Below are 14279 nucleotides of genomic sequence, written 5' to 3' on the forward strand. Positions count from 1 at the left end.
TTTTTTAAATTCCTCTGCTCCTCTTCCTCCCCCTGCCTTTCTGCATCAACGGAATTTTTTTAGTATTCAATTTTAATATATTAATTCTTCCATTGGCTTTTTAGTTATACTTACTTATATTACTTTTTAAGTGGTAGCTCTTGCATCTACAATACATATTGTACATTTTTCTACAGTTTACTTAGAGTTTAAAATGTAACACTTCATGTAAAATATCAGAACTTTGCAGGAATTTATCTAACCATCCTTTGTGCTATGGCTGTCAAATATTTCAAATCTATCTACACTATAAACTATACAATCCAATGTTGTAATTTTTGAATTAAATAGCCCAGTTATTTTAATAAGTTGAGGAAAAAAATAATATTTTCATATTTACCATTTCCAGTGGTTATTATTTCTTTCTACTGATTTCAGTTACCATCTGGTATTATTTCTCTTTAGCCTGAAAAAGTTTCTGAGACTGCTACTGCTGAATTCTCAGTTTTTGTTTTTATAAAAACGTCCTTATTTTAACTTCCTATTTTAAAAACAATTTTGGCAGGTTGACACTTTTTTTGCTTTCAGCACTTTAAAGATACAGTTCTAATGCTTCTGGCCTCCACTGTTTCTATGGAGTTAACTGTCATTCATGTTGTTGTTACCCTGTCTTTTATCTCTGGCTGCTTTCAAGATTTTCTCTTTATCTTTGGTTTTTAGCAGTTTGATTCTGACGCACCTAGATGTGGTTTTCTTTCTACTTACAGGTTTTCTGGACTTCTGGGATTTTTAATTTGATTATGTTTCACTGAATTTGGGAAATTTTCAGCCATTATTTCTTGAAATGTCTTGTTTTCCGTGCCCACTTCCCTCTTTCCAATTGTACATGTGTTTAGACGTTCCAATTGTACATGTATGAATTTGTCCCTGTGATATTAAGACCTTATTTATATTTTTCTATTCTTTTCCCCATTTTTTTGATTAATCTGTTCTATCACCCATACAGTGACTTTTTTCATCTTAGATATTGCAACTTTCAGTTTTAGCATTTTCACTTGATTCTTTATTAGTTTTCTTTCTGTGTGAGATTTCCCAACCGTAGTTTAGTCATTAGGACTGCTTTTAATTCTCTGAACATATTTAAAATATATGCTTTAAGTTTTGTGTCTGCAAATTCTAGTAACAGGGTCACTTTGGGGTTTGTTTCTACTCACTGGAGCACGTTTTCCTGTCTCATATGTGTAGTAATTCAGATTGCTGGACAGTGCGGATGACACACTGCAGACTCTGGGTTTGCTTTTCTTCTCTTCAGAGTGTTACATTACTGGCAGACCCTCTTCTGACTGGTTTTACATGGTGTTAGGGTGGGTCTATTTGGTTTTGTCCTCAGTCCCAGAATGTGTTCGACTCCTAAGGCGTGGTCCTTTTGAAGTTTCAATGCAATGCTCAAGGTGTTTGGCAATCCCTTCTAACATGGCAGGACTGGATTCAAACTCCAAAGTCTAGCTCTGTTGTAATGAGCAGCAGCTGAAACCTCTGCTCAGTCTTGTCACCCTTTCTAGCTGTTGGTTTCTATTGGGTTTTATGTCTCGCCTCTGTATTCACACTTTCGGAGTCAACCAAAGGCCTGAAGGACATTTATAAATAGATTTTGGGGTTTCCCTCCTTGTTGGATCCACCTTTTCTGGGATTTGCCTCCTCTTTTACCAGCTGCTCTGGCAGTCCCAAAGTCTGTCCTCAAATAATAACAGGCTAAAAAGACAGACTTTCTGCTTGAGTTCTAGCTATCTTGTGCCACACAGATTGAAAAGTGCCTACTGGGGAAAAGCTATAAAAATGTGGATTTCACCCAATATAGCTCCTTTTTTCAATCCCTGACTGCATTTGGTTGCTTGTAGTACCTTCAAACAACTGTTTTCAAATGTTTTGTCCAGAGTTTCTATATAATTGTTATCTGTGGGAGAATTAGTCTGGCATAAGCCATTCTGCCATTATTGACATCGAAGTCTTTTCATGTTCTTTTGGTGTAAAGAAAGAAGGTGGAAGCACATAAAGAGACTCAAAAGATGTTAGCACATCTCTGCTCTGGTAGGACCTGGCTCTAGATCAGGGGTGGCAAACCTTTTCAGGTAAGAGCCAGATAGTAAATACTTTGGCTTTGTGAGTCATATGATCTCTGTCACAATTACTCAACGCTACTGTTGTGAAGGCAGCCATAGACAATATGTAAACAAAAAAGTATGGCTATTTCACTAAAACTTCATATACAAAAACTAGCAGCAGGTTGGATTTGGCCTAAAAATATATTATAAATTCTGTGTTTGCAAATTCTAGTAACAGGTTCACTATGGGGTTTAGTTCTACTCATCGGGTTATGTTTTTGCGTTTCTCCATATATGTAGCAATTCTAACTGTGTGTTGGACAGTGCGGATGACACACTGCGGACTCTGGTTTCTGCTACCGTCGACCCCAGCTCTAGATGATACTGAGCCACTATAATTGCTTCTGATTTTAAACACGAGAACAATTTCTTACACGACTACTGTGACAATCGAGTCTGTGCCTTCCTGGTGTCCTGACCTCTGTGGAAACAGTCATAAGGAGAAAGTACAATTAAGATGCAGAAATATATTCTTTAAGGACTATATGCAGTGTCTATTATTTTCTGGTTAAGAAGTTTTCTTTCATATCATTACATACTGATGGCAAGTATTTGAAATGTTTTTGCTATATTTATGGTATATTTATGATATGCATTTATGGTGGTCATTTATGTATATCCTGTGTGTCTCAATACTACTGCACGAGTCTTTGTTAATGAAGGATAATTGGAGGAAAAAGATGACTTAGAATGAATTCATTTAGGACAGCAAATAATAGGGATAAAAAGGTCTCACAAAGGCTCTATCTTGAGAAGATAAATTTAAAATCATGAAAACAAGTTTCATCTTACTTGGTATTTGAAAAACTTAGGTTTTTTACTGTAGCCAAAAGCTAATTTTTTTTGGATGAACACTGAGTCAAAGCTCACTTTTATAAAACTATATGCTAGCAAAATACAAAATCCTTCATTTTGTGTTTGACTTTCACACAGTTTTATCATAAAAACTTTTGCAAAAATATTTGAGGGCTCCATCAATTTTCCCTAGGCCCTTCTTAACCCTTTGCTACACAAATCATTATCTTCTGAAGCACTTACATCATCATCCTGATCAGTATTTTTCCTCTTCATTTAATTTAACAAGACCGCTACTGTCAAGGGCTTTATATGACATTTGAGAAATTCTCCAAAATCACCTTCATCGACTTAATGAAATCACTTTGCAATCACTTGTAACTGGACCATCAGAGGACAACCCATCTGTCAAAATGGTGTGCGGCCACAGATGTTGAATGAGGAGGATGTTTGAATGGTCAGTTCATCAAAAAAGTGTTTTCATTTTATGATGACTTTTGGTTCCATAATAAATCTTATAACTACAGAGAACTAAGTAATTAACATGCAAACACCAGAAATTTATTATTTGAGTCATGCACTACTCACATGGTAAAAGTAGGTAGAGGATCTGTCCTTATTTGTGCCTAAGTAGGGCTGGCAATCAGCTGACATAAATCCACTGGCATCAACACCATGTGCCAGGGGCTGAGAGCAGAGATATGATGGAAGTCCCTGCTCTCAAGGAGCTCACACTCTAATGGAAGGCTGACAAGTAAGGAAACAGGTGACAATCCCACAGATGAGGTCAATCAAAGACTGTTTAGGAAACAAAGGACTGCCCCGACAGTTCATTTGTGGATTCATCCACCCAGTATCTACAGCAGGCGCTATACTAGCACTGGGAATCTAGCAGTGAGCACGACACTAGTCCCAGCTCTGGAAGTTTACAGTCTGCAGTCTGGTGGTGGGGGACGGAGACTGTCAATCACGGTAAGTCTGCAGACATCTAATGAGTGTTCTGAGGAAAATGAGTAAGGGCAGTGATGAAGAATGAAAAGGGGGCCCTGCTTAGGCACAGGAGGGTTAGGGAAAACTCCAAGGGTGTAGCATTTAACCTGAGGCCAAAGGGCTGGTAAGGGAGCCAGCTGGCCATGCTCCGAGTACAGGGAAGAGAAAGTTCTAGGGAGAAGGAAGAGTGCGTGTGAAGGCCTGGGCAAGGAGTGCTGGAGGACAGAGACACAGAGGAGGGCCCAAGAGAGCACTGAGGAGAGAAGGTAGAGCAGGTCATGGGGGCCTCTGCAGGCCTCTGTTCAGAATGTGGCTCTGATAAGAGGAGCAGTGGGAAGTCACTGAAGAGTGTTAAGCAGGAAGATAATAGGGTCAGCTTTACGTTTTTAAGAGGTTCCTTTGGGTCCTGTGAGGAGAAGAGTCATAGGTCAGGGCTGGGTGGAGGCAAAGCAGTAGGACCAAATAGAAAGCTATGGGAATACACGGTGAAAGATAAAGGTGGCTGTGAGCAGGGTGCTGGGAGTGAAAATAGAGAAGTGAATGTATTTGAAAGATACTTAGAAAACAGGGTTGTCAGACACCCTGTTGGAGCAAGTATGGAGGAATGAGGGCGAGCGAGGAATTCAAGGCAACCTCCAGATTCAGGTACGAGCAACATGAGTGTGTGGCAAAGTGCTCACTTAACAGAGAGCAGCAGGGATGATTAGGAAAACCTCCCTATAGGTGAGATCAGAGGTAGGTCTTAAAAGCTGAATAGCTTTCCAGGCAAAAGGTGGGAGCAAAGGCATGGGGGTGTGAAACTGTATGGCATGCCGGAGAACTACAAAGCAGTTTGGTGCTAGAGGACAGACTGGTGGGAGGAGGTAAAAATGGAGAGTCTGGCTGCAGTTGGCACATTCAGGGCCTTGAATGCCTTGCCCAGGACAAATGGGCAGTCTTTGACCCAGAATAGGCTCACAGATGTGTTTTGCACAATCCTCTCAGCATTTCAAACCATTTGTGATTAGCTGTCAGATGTTTAGATTTTTGTAGGCACTGCCATCTGGCTATCCTGGACATGTGCTCTTGCCCAGCAACAACTGGCTAGAGTGAGTGCTTGCCAGGTGGTGCTCCTCTCCTGTCTCCCCAGTGCAGGGCCTCCTGGTCACTGCCCCTGGCCCCAAGAACACCTCCTGTGCAGCTCTGGGCTATGTGATGATGCCTCAGGTGGGGCGGAAGCAGCTCTGCCTCTCAGAGCAACTGCATCTCTAATTGTGGAACCTATTAGAAGTGGGCAAACAACAGACAGGCAAACTGGCTAATCACAAAACTTCACCAACTCTCACCATCTTGCCAACAGAAAGGGAGAGGCATACTCTCTTGGGTGATTCTGTTTTCAAGTTCTAGAAAAAAGAGATGTTATTATGTATCACTGTGTATACCAGGAGAGGCTCTGATTCAAAGCATAATGGAATCTATGTTATAGCATGTTTCTTTATGATGAGGGCTTTGCTATTTCATCAAATATATGTGAGGGGGTAATTGAAACTTGGGATTCAGTGGAAGGTACATATATTACTAGGAAGAAGAGCCAAATGAGTTTGTGGCTAATAGGACAGACCCCAGGGCTATGTCTACAGATATATTCAGGAGGACCCTGTGGTAAGTGACACTTCTGAAGGGCGGAAGAGGGATGGCTGGCAAAGGTCTAGCTGTCCTAAATGGTCCATTCTAGATGCACAACACAAGCAAAGGAGAGAAGTGGGGGATGGAAGACAGTGTAGCTGAAGTATCTCAGATGAGTAACTGGACAGGGGCACGGCAGCCGCATTAAAAACAGGAGCAACCATGAAATTTGTACAAATGCATAGCGTTTATGTCTAGGAGAACACTAATGGCTTGTTTTGTTTCCCTCCATTCGTCTGTGATGATTCTTGTCAGATTTTATACCATACACAGTATCTATGTTGTCTTAGATAAGACTGTGATGACAGACTATTTTTCCTGATTACTTCTGGTATACTTTTAAGAGCTTAAGATAGCACTGTGCATCCATCAGCTGTGCTGTTTAGATGGTACTGTTTGAAAACAAAATTAAACGGCAGCTGAATAATGGGGTGGCTGTCAGAGGCACCTGGGTAGGGAAATCGGCCTCAGTACCCAGAAGGAAGATGAAGCAGCAGGCATGTGTCCGTCCCCTCCCCTGCCTTCCCGCCCCCTTTCTAACTTTGGCAGGGCTTCCTCAAATCTCTTCAACATTGTGCTGCTGTGGCCAGGCGCCACTTCTGATTCAGGCTCTTCCTTAAAGGGATAAGCATCATGGTCAACGTTATCATCAGGCAATTATTAAGTATCTATTGCACCGTGTTAGCTCATCCTTTTCACTTAAATCTCAAACTTTATACACTGTAAAGTTCCCTCTTTAGCTTTTAAAAGGTGGCTATAAGTGAGTTGTGCTTAACTCTCCCTTTCTACTACTAATTCTTTTATATATCTCTAACTAGAGGATGGAGCCCCAAACTACATACAATGCTCTGAGTGGGATTTTATCTGGCCTGTTAGTCAGCATGTACTTTAAGACACTCCAAAGTATAAAAATGCCCTCAGTGCCCATTATCACTTTCTCCATCAGTGGACTTTGTGGTTCTAATTGAAAAGAAAAAGGCTGGCCTATGCAAATGGAAACAAATGTGTCTCCAGTGCACAGAAGAGAAGTGAGTAACGTGAGATGACAGGGACATTGACAGTTTAGTTGGAGCTTTCATTTGGGCCTCAAAAATACAGAGTAAATTAAAGAGTGACTTACTCGTTCTTGTCCAGCTGTATCCCAGATTAGGAATTTATGTAGCTCATTTTGGTATTGGACAGTCTTGGTCATAAAAGATGCCCTATAAAGAGAGACCTAAATAATCAGAATACAATTATGTAAAGCACGTTTCCAGCCCCAGTCGGAAACATCACTTAGACTTAATGCTCAAACTCCCAGCTCCACACTAAATCCTAATAGTGTTCCTCTCTGGAGTATTTATGGGATGCTCAGATGCTGGCTGCATATTCTCTGTCAAAATAAAGCAGTAGGCACATCTGCCCAACACAAAGAAGTAAGAGTTCTTGGGCTTTTGATTGTCTAAGTTCCATATCAAAAGTACCAAAAGAACCAAGAGAGAGTTCGGCAATCCAGACATGAGCCTCTTTTGCAAAACATGGAAGCTGTTATTTAAAATGATGTTATCGCGGGAAAACTTTCTGAAAAAGCAGGGTGTCCAGGAAATGTGTGCACTAGTTAAAATTAGGCCACTGGGGTTTGTTCTCCCCCAATTCCCAAACCACATGCCCACATAAATACCTGAGTGAGAACGAGTGTTAACACCATAGTTATTAAAATTAAGATGCCAAACAAGCAGGAAGACAGTTGGAGAAGTAACAGCTGTAATAAGGTGACCTGATTCATTATCAGCACCCCTGATGATCACTTGTGATTCTTTGACAGAATGGGCTTCTCAGCTGAGGTTCCACATCAGCCCCCAGGGCCTCATCCAGCCCTTGAGGGGAAATGAATCATGGTTTGCAGGTCACACCACACTCACTCAAAGAGCCACTCTGCCCAGGAGGCTTCGATGGCAGGGTTCTATTACTTTGGGGGCTCCATATGTTTTAGAGGATCTCAAGCTGGACCTCAAAGCCTGCATATCCTAAGGAGCCACAGTGGCCCAGAGCACATGCCTGGACACTCTAGGGGCTCTAGGACACAGGTTCAGGAGTTCTGTCCTGGGCCTGGCTCCAATACTACCTTCCAATTTCCCACCTCACCTAGAGGGCAGCCTCCCAGGAAGTCTTTAGTCTCCCAGTCTCCTCAGTGCATCCCAGTCTGGCTTGCAGAACCCAGAAGATGACCATGTCTTCTTTTCTACTGGATAAGTCTTCTGGGGCCAAGGGCCAAGTTGTACCCCAATCACTCCACTCAGCATAATGAACTCAATGGGTGGTATTTTCATATATGCTGAGAGCTCAAAATATTTTTCTTGAGATTCAAGTAACAGATAATCTCTAAGAAAGTACAAGTTAAAATACAATGACTTTTTGACAAATCACTGAACTCAGACAAATATCAGAATCCTTAGTTTTAAAAATTTCATCTCTGATACAATGAATTCCTGGCAGTATTTATATAAATTTATGGCGTAGCAAGTAGCCTCCAAAATAGTGACTGCAATGAGGAATGGAAAAGTGAATTAGGAGGCAGGATCGTATTTATTGGATATTTATTTACTGAATATTTACCCCTTGGTATACTTAGTAAAGTGCTTTGTGGATAGAAGGTACTCGATAAATGGTTATTGTATCAAGAACTTTTGGTGACTCTCTATGATTAAATCAGGATGTGCAACATGATTTCTCACTTAGGAAAGATCTAAGCATTCAAAAAGCATTGTTTATTGTAAAGATTAAATGAGATGATGTATGTGAAAGTGCTTTGTAAATTGTAAAGCACTATATCTATACAAGGTATTATTATTATTATTATTTAAAGGCAGCTCCAGGAAATGTTTTAGTTTAGAGTTTGCAATTAGTCCTAAAAGCTTGCAACTCAACATTCCATCAATTATGCTGTGGTGCTACATTTAAGAGTGACAACAGGCATCCAACAGAAGCCTATTAACAGAGCCAACACATCCAACACATCCATTTTGGCTGCTCAAAGGACAAGAGAAGAAATATGCTTCAAGTAGACAAAAAGCTGAGAAAGGTATATGCAATAATTAAAAGGAAATGTTTCATTATAGGATCAGAATTCACTAAAGTTCAACCTACCTGCCAACCATTTCTCTTTAATGAAAACATTACTTATTACTGAGTCAGGAGAAAGACAACTGGCAACTGTGATGTAATGAAAGTGACTTAAAAGACTAAACCTGACTCCCTATCTCTGGCCCTGGACCACCCTTCCAGCTCTCTCTCATAGTCACTCTCACCATGCCTCCCTTCCTTTCTACCATGAGGTCTTCTTGGGTCTATGTCCATGTCTGTTGGCCTCTTGTCCTTTTATCACCAGCATCACTGTCGACCATGTCGATTCTTTTAGCATCTTACTTGTCTTCTCTCAACCACCCAGACAAGCCCCAACAGCCTCTATACCTGCTTCCTCCACCCAATGGTAGGGCAGTGGCCTTGCTGGGGGAAAGCCACATAGTCATGTGGACTACCATGGAGATTCTATCCTATGTCAGTTGAGCCTGCCTCTTGGGCCTTCTCCCATCCCACACAGCAATTAGGCCTCATTTTCATGCCTCCTTTCCAGCTCTCTACCACTTCCTGCTACCCTCTTCTTCAGGACCACAGCTTGTTTCAGCCTTCTAAGAGAAAGCACAGGTTATAAGCCCTAAGACTCCCAATAAGCTCCCCAGTCAATACTCCCAGCTTGAAAGCAGACAAATTTCTGTTCATACTAGCTGTTATTTCTACTTTTTTGACTTTGGCTAAGTCAGAGATGTATCTTCTTTGGCTCATGCATCACTGCTGCCCAGGTTCATGACCCCAGCACATCCTGCATGGGCCACTGCTGTCATTAAGTTGGTCTTCTCCCAGGCTCAAATCCTTCAAAGTGTCCCTGTGTCTACCTTCCCACTGACCACTCCTTTTCCTTCAAAGCTTTCCCACTGGCTCTCCCCCAGCCAGATGCTTCTTATCCATCAGGTCTCAGCTCAAGTGTCAATGATCCTAGATGTCTGTGCCATCCACCCAAATGAGGCAATCTCCTGTCCAACTCTGTTTCCTAACACATCAAAGCACCTACCACAATGTCTGATTAGCTATTTATGTTTTTTTTTTTAAATTTATTTTAAATTCCCCTGTTCAATGTCTAATTCACCCATGAGAACTATAAGCTCCATGAGGGTAGGGACCATGCCCTACCCTCAAGAGGGACCTCTCATTGAGGGTCCTCTCATTGAGGGTCCCTCAAGAGGGACCTCTTTCTTTGTGATAGGGATATCTTCTTCATCTTCTTCCTCCTTGCTATCCTAGAACTCTAACAAAACATTTATCATGTTATACACAAGCTACTTAGCTGCCTATTATTCCTGCAGTTCTAGGGAGTCTTGGCCAAGCACTTCCTAAAGCAGAAGGTGAGAAGCACCACTGCAGTGCAGGGAAAGAGGTGAGATGAAAGGAGACTTTGCTGTGGCCTCTCGGGCTCCAGGCAAGTAGTTTAAGTAGCACAGCATTGACTATGCCTAGGGAATGTCTTTCCTGCCTTCTCCGGCTCAGCCATCAGCTCCAACCCTACCCAGCCAAGGGGAAACAAGCAAAACCCAGGAGTTGCAGGAAAGAGCCACTGTGTCCCTCCATCACTCAGACCTCTGGAATTCTGCTAAGAAAGAAGTCATGGCACTTTACGCAGAGTCTCTCTGCCACTTACTTATGTTTGAATTGGGAGCTTTCTCCCACCTCCGGGTCCCGGCTCAGGCGGCTATGGTGAGATGACCAATCTCTCTCACCTCTCCTCCCCCAAACCCCACAATGTTTCTTTATTTCAATGGGCATCTCTGTTGATTTTTGAGATTGAAATCTTGGGTAAGAACCATTTCCTTTTCCTCAGCATCTGGATTTGGTCCTTCTCTGTAGCTGGACTCAGGCTTAGGCTCAGGAGGGGTGCTGCTTGCTGTCTGGCCCTGGGCAGAAGGCCTCTTGCAGGACTCGACCATGAATTTCTTCCTGTGGCTTCAGGTTTTCATCTGTTGAGGATGGCACTTTTCTAAATCTGATTGATTTTACTTTAATTATGCAATCTAGATACTTCATCACCATCTCATACTTAACATGGTAACAACAGGGCTTATTTCCACTCCACCTCCACAACTGTCCCAAATTCCAAATTCTCAGTCATAGAACATTATGTCTGCCTTTCACAGAACAGAAACTAGTCTGCAACTATTCACTGTCCTTTGTTACTTACATCCAATTTTGTAGCAGAGCTGTCTGGTTCTTTATTTTATATTTAATCTACAGTTGAACCTCAACCACAGAGATAAATTCATAAATTGGACCCTAATCTTTGAGTGGGACTACTACAATTTTTCCCTCCCATTGTCACTCCAACTCCAGGATCACTCCTTTAACGTCCAAGTTAAATGATGCGGAGGGTATGATAACTTCAGTATCTTGCTTTTTGAAAAACAGGCAATGGCTCCCTGCCATTCAAATGATACATTTTTATTTTCCAGCCTGCCATTTACTTGTCTGATAACCTTATTTTTCACTACTAAACTGTCTCTCTTCACTCTGCCTAGGCAGATCTTATTACCTCTTTAATCTAAAATCCCTACTAGCATTATTTCCTAAAGCTAGAATGCCTTTCATATACTTCTCCATTTTTCATGACATTCTAAAAATATGACTTTCACGCACACCAAATAGTCACGTTCTTTGGTCAGAGTACGTGTTTCCAATGAAAATACTTGCTACTAGGTGTTTTAAAAATTTCTTTTCTTTAACTGCAATAGACTTGTTTGGCTCTCTTGGAATATAGATGTGCTCTGACACTGTATTCAAGTACCTCTCGTTACCGCACATTCTTTCCACTGCACAGCACATGGAATGCTGTCATCTCCATAATGGTATATAGTGCCTTTTCAGGATGAACAATTCAGCTCATTTTAAAATTAACAAAGGACCGTAACTGCTAAACACTCTAAATCTCATGCAAACAACACTTGGATCTCTAGGTTACATATACTGATAGAAATACAGCTGAATACCAAGATCAAGACATAAAAAGACCAAAGGTAACATCTGGTAGTTCCTGTAACAGAGATACCAACGGGCCTTCAGGAAGGTTTAGAATGGTGCAAGGAACTTGACACTTGCTCACTGAGGGTTAGTGGAGCATAAGGCTACATGTATCTTATGTTAGAGTAGCAGCAAAAAGCCAGAAGTCTCATGAGAATCCATAAATTTAGTGACTTACGTGCATCCCAGTCACACATATCTTTAACCCTTCCTTTAAACTCTACCACCTCTTAGGCCAAAGAGATCTAAGGGTTAACGTATCACTGTGCATGGTTCTTTCTTCTAAGCATTCACTAACTACTTAAACCAGAGGGGTGCACAATAGACCTGTTCCACAGGTTCATGGTCGTTCCACAGGTTCATGATCGTTCCACAGGTTCATGGTCATCCCAAGCAAATCCTTTATTACTTTCTACATTATTTGTCCTATAGTCTAAAAACATTTTGGAAAATATTTAAGAAAAATGTTTCTTTAAATATAAAGATAACTAAATAACAAACAGCCTCTCCTTTCCTAAGTCTATGGAGAATAACTTACAAAAATGTATACACTTTTATACTATAAACAATGAAAATCAACAATGACAATGACAAAACTAGCTGCTTTGACTAAGTGTTCATTAGTGTTAGGTACTCTTCTCACACTTTCACACATGTGACCCCATTTAATCCTTACTACAAGCCTCTATGTGGGCTTTGATTCTTCATCACCATTTTACAGAAGAGAACATGAAGAGACAGAGCTAGAGTGGTGCACCTTGGACCCAAGGCCAGACAATCGAGCCCCATCCCTGTGCTCTGAACTGCAGTGCCACCCTGCACGGGGCAGCCTTGCCACTCCTTCAAACACTTGGGCTTCTACCATGTGGTAGGAACGCTAGGCGTGCAAGATGTTATTGGTGCTCTCAAGAGGCTCACATTGGGGGTACTGCTCAGGTAAACATATAATTACAGGCAAATAATCTATGAGACAGCTGAAGAATGGACAGAGAGGGTGGGGGCACAGAGGCAAAGCCAAGTTGAAGTACCCAGGAGAGTGGCAACAGCAGGTGTGGAGGCTGAGTAATTCCTCCCCATCCTGAACCTGTGAGTAGGTTACCTTACATTGCAAAGACGACTTGTCCAAGGTGGTTAGGCAAAGGAGCTTGAAATGGGGAGAAGCTCCTGGATTACTCACGTGGGAGCAGGAGGAGTCAGGGCCAGAGGAGAAACTGATGTGAAAACGGAAGTGGAGAATGCAGATATGAGTCTTGGAGGAAGAGGCCACAAGCAAAGGCAGCCACTAAAAGCTGAAAAAGGTATGGAAATAAATTCTCCCCTCAGAGCTTCTGGAAGAAACTACCTCTGCCAACATCTTGACTTTAAGCCAGTGAAAGTGATTTTGCACTTCTGCTTCTAGAACTATAAAAGAATAAATGTTCTTTTAAGCCACTCAGTTTGCTGTGATTTGTTATAGCAGCAAGAAGAAACAAATCAGAGTAGTAGTAAAGTGTGAGCTGAACCAGGAAGTTAAGGAGGGAGTTTGCCTAGCAGATGGGATGAGGGAGGGGGTCATGTTTCATGAGGAGCACCAGCAGGAACCAAAGCAGAGGACAAAACTGTGAACATGCCAGAAACAGTCTGGTCATTATGCAGGGTCACACTGGGTGGGTGGGGTGGTGAGTGTAGTTAGGTGACCACAGGAAAGGCTCAAGGCAGGCAGAGGACACCTGGTGAAGGCTGGTGACGAGCACCTCCTTGGTGTGGGCCCCTGTTTCTTATAAGCCAGCATCTCCCCAGAGGCCAGTGCTTCATTTGTATTTTTATTACTACTGAATATTTCAAAAAAATCACTTTTTAAACTGAGCCTTGTCCAAGCAATAATATTGGTAAAATTAAAAACTCACAGGTTTCACGAACTAGTTTTATTTTTCCCAAGAGACAATAAGAACCTAACAATACAAATTAAGATGTATTTGGTTCAGCCCAGTGTGGTGGCTCACACCTGTAATCCAAGTACTCTGGAAGGTTGACGTGGGAAGCTCGCTTGAGGTCAGGGGTTTGAAACCAGCCTGAGCAAGAACGAGACGTTTCTACTAAAAATTAGAAAAAATTAGCCATGTATGGTGGTGCGTGCGTGCCTGTAGTCCCAGCTACTCTGGAGGCTGAGGCAGGAGGGTCACTTGAGCCTGGGAGTTTGAGGTTGCTGTGAGCTAGGCTAATGCCACAGCACTGTAACCCCAGCAAGAATGAGACACTGTCTCAAAAAAAAAAAAAAATCATCTCATATAGATGTTTTGGAAAAGATGGCTAAAAGTGAAGGGGAGCCACTGAGAAGGGAAGGAAGGGATGATGCCATCAGATTTGTTCTAGAAAGTAAACCTTGCAAGCAGGCAACACACCTTTGGGGTCCCCCTTACCCAGATGCCAGGCCCTGGATGAGTGAGCTGGATCTCTACTCTTAAAGATCTTCCAGAGCAGAAGTAGACAGACATACAGACAAAAACGGGGGAATATTCAGCACTATGAAAGCACAGTCAAGACAGAGGGAACAGAATAAAAAAGAATAGCAAGGAAGGAAGCAAGTTAAGTGGCCCCTGGAAATGA

At 42.0% G+C, this 14279-nt stretch overlaps 1 protein-coding gene across 2 annotated transcripts in view; it reads right to left on the reverse strand.

The window, feature by feature from the left end:
* RAB22A (RAB22A, member RAS oncogene family) overlaps positions 1-14279 on the reverse strand; it is a 56550-nt gene that overhangs the window by 15848 nt on the left and 26423 nt on the right. For both annotated transcript variants that reach the window (XM_076010844.1, XM_012770460.2), the window contains exon 3: positions 6712-6793. In XM_076010844.1, the coding sequence (XP_075866959.1) occupies positions 6712-6793 (82 nt within the window). The remainder of the gene's footprint in view (positions 1-6711; positions 6794-14279) is intronic.

The sequence above is a fragment of the Microcebus murinus genome, chromosome 16 (assembly GCF_040939455.1).
Source record: "Microcebus murinus isolate Inina chromosome 16, M.murinus_Inina_mat1.0, whole genome shotgun sequence".
Taxonomy (NCBI): Eukaryota; Metazoa; Chordata; class Mammalia; order Primates; family Cheirogaleidae; genus Microcebus; species Microcebus murinus.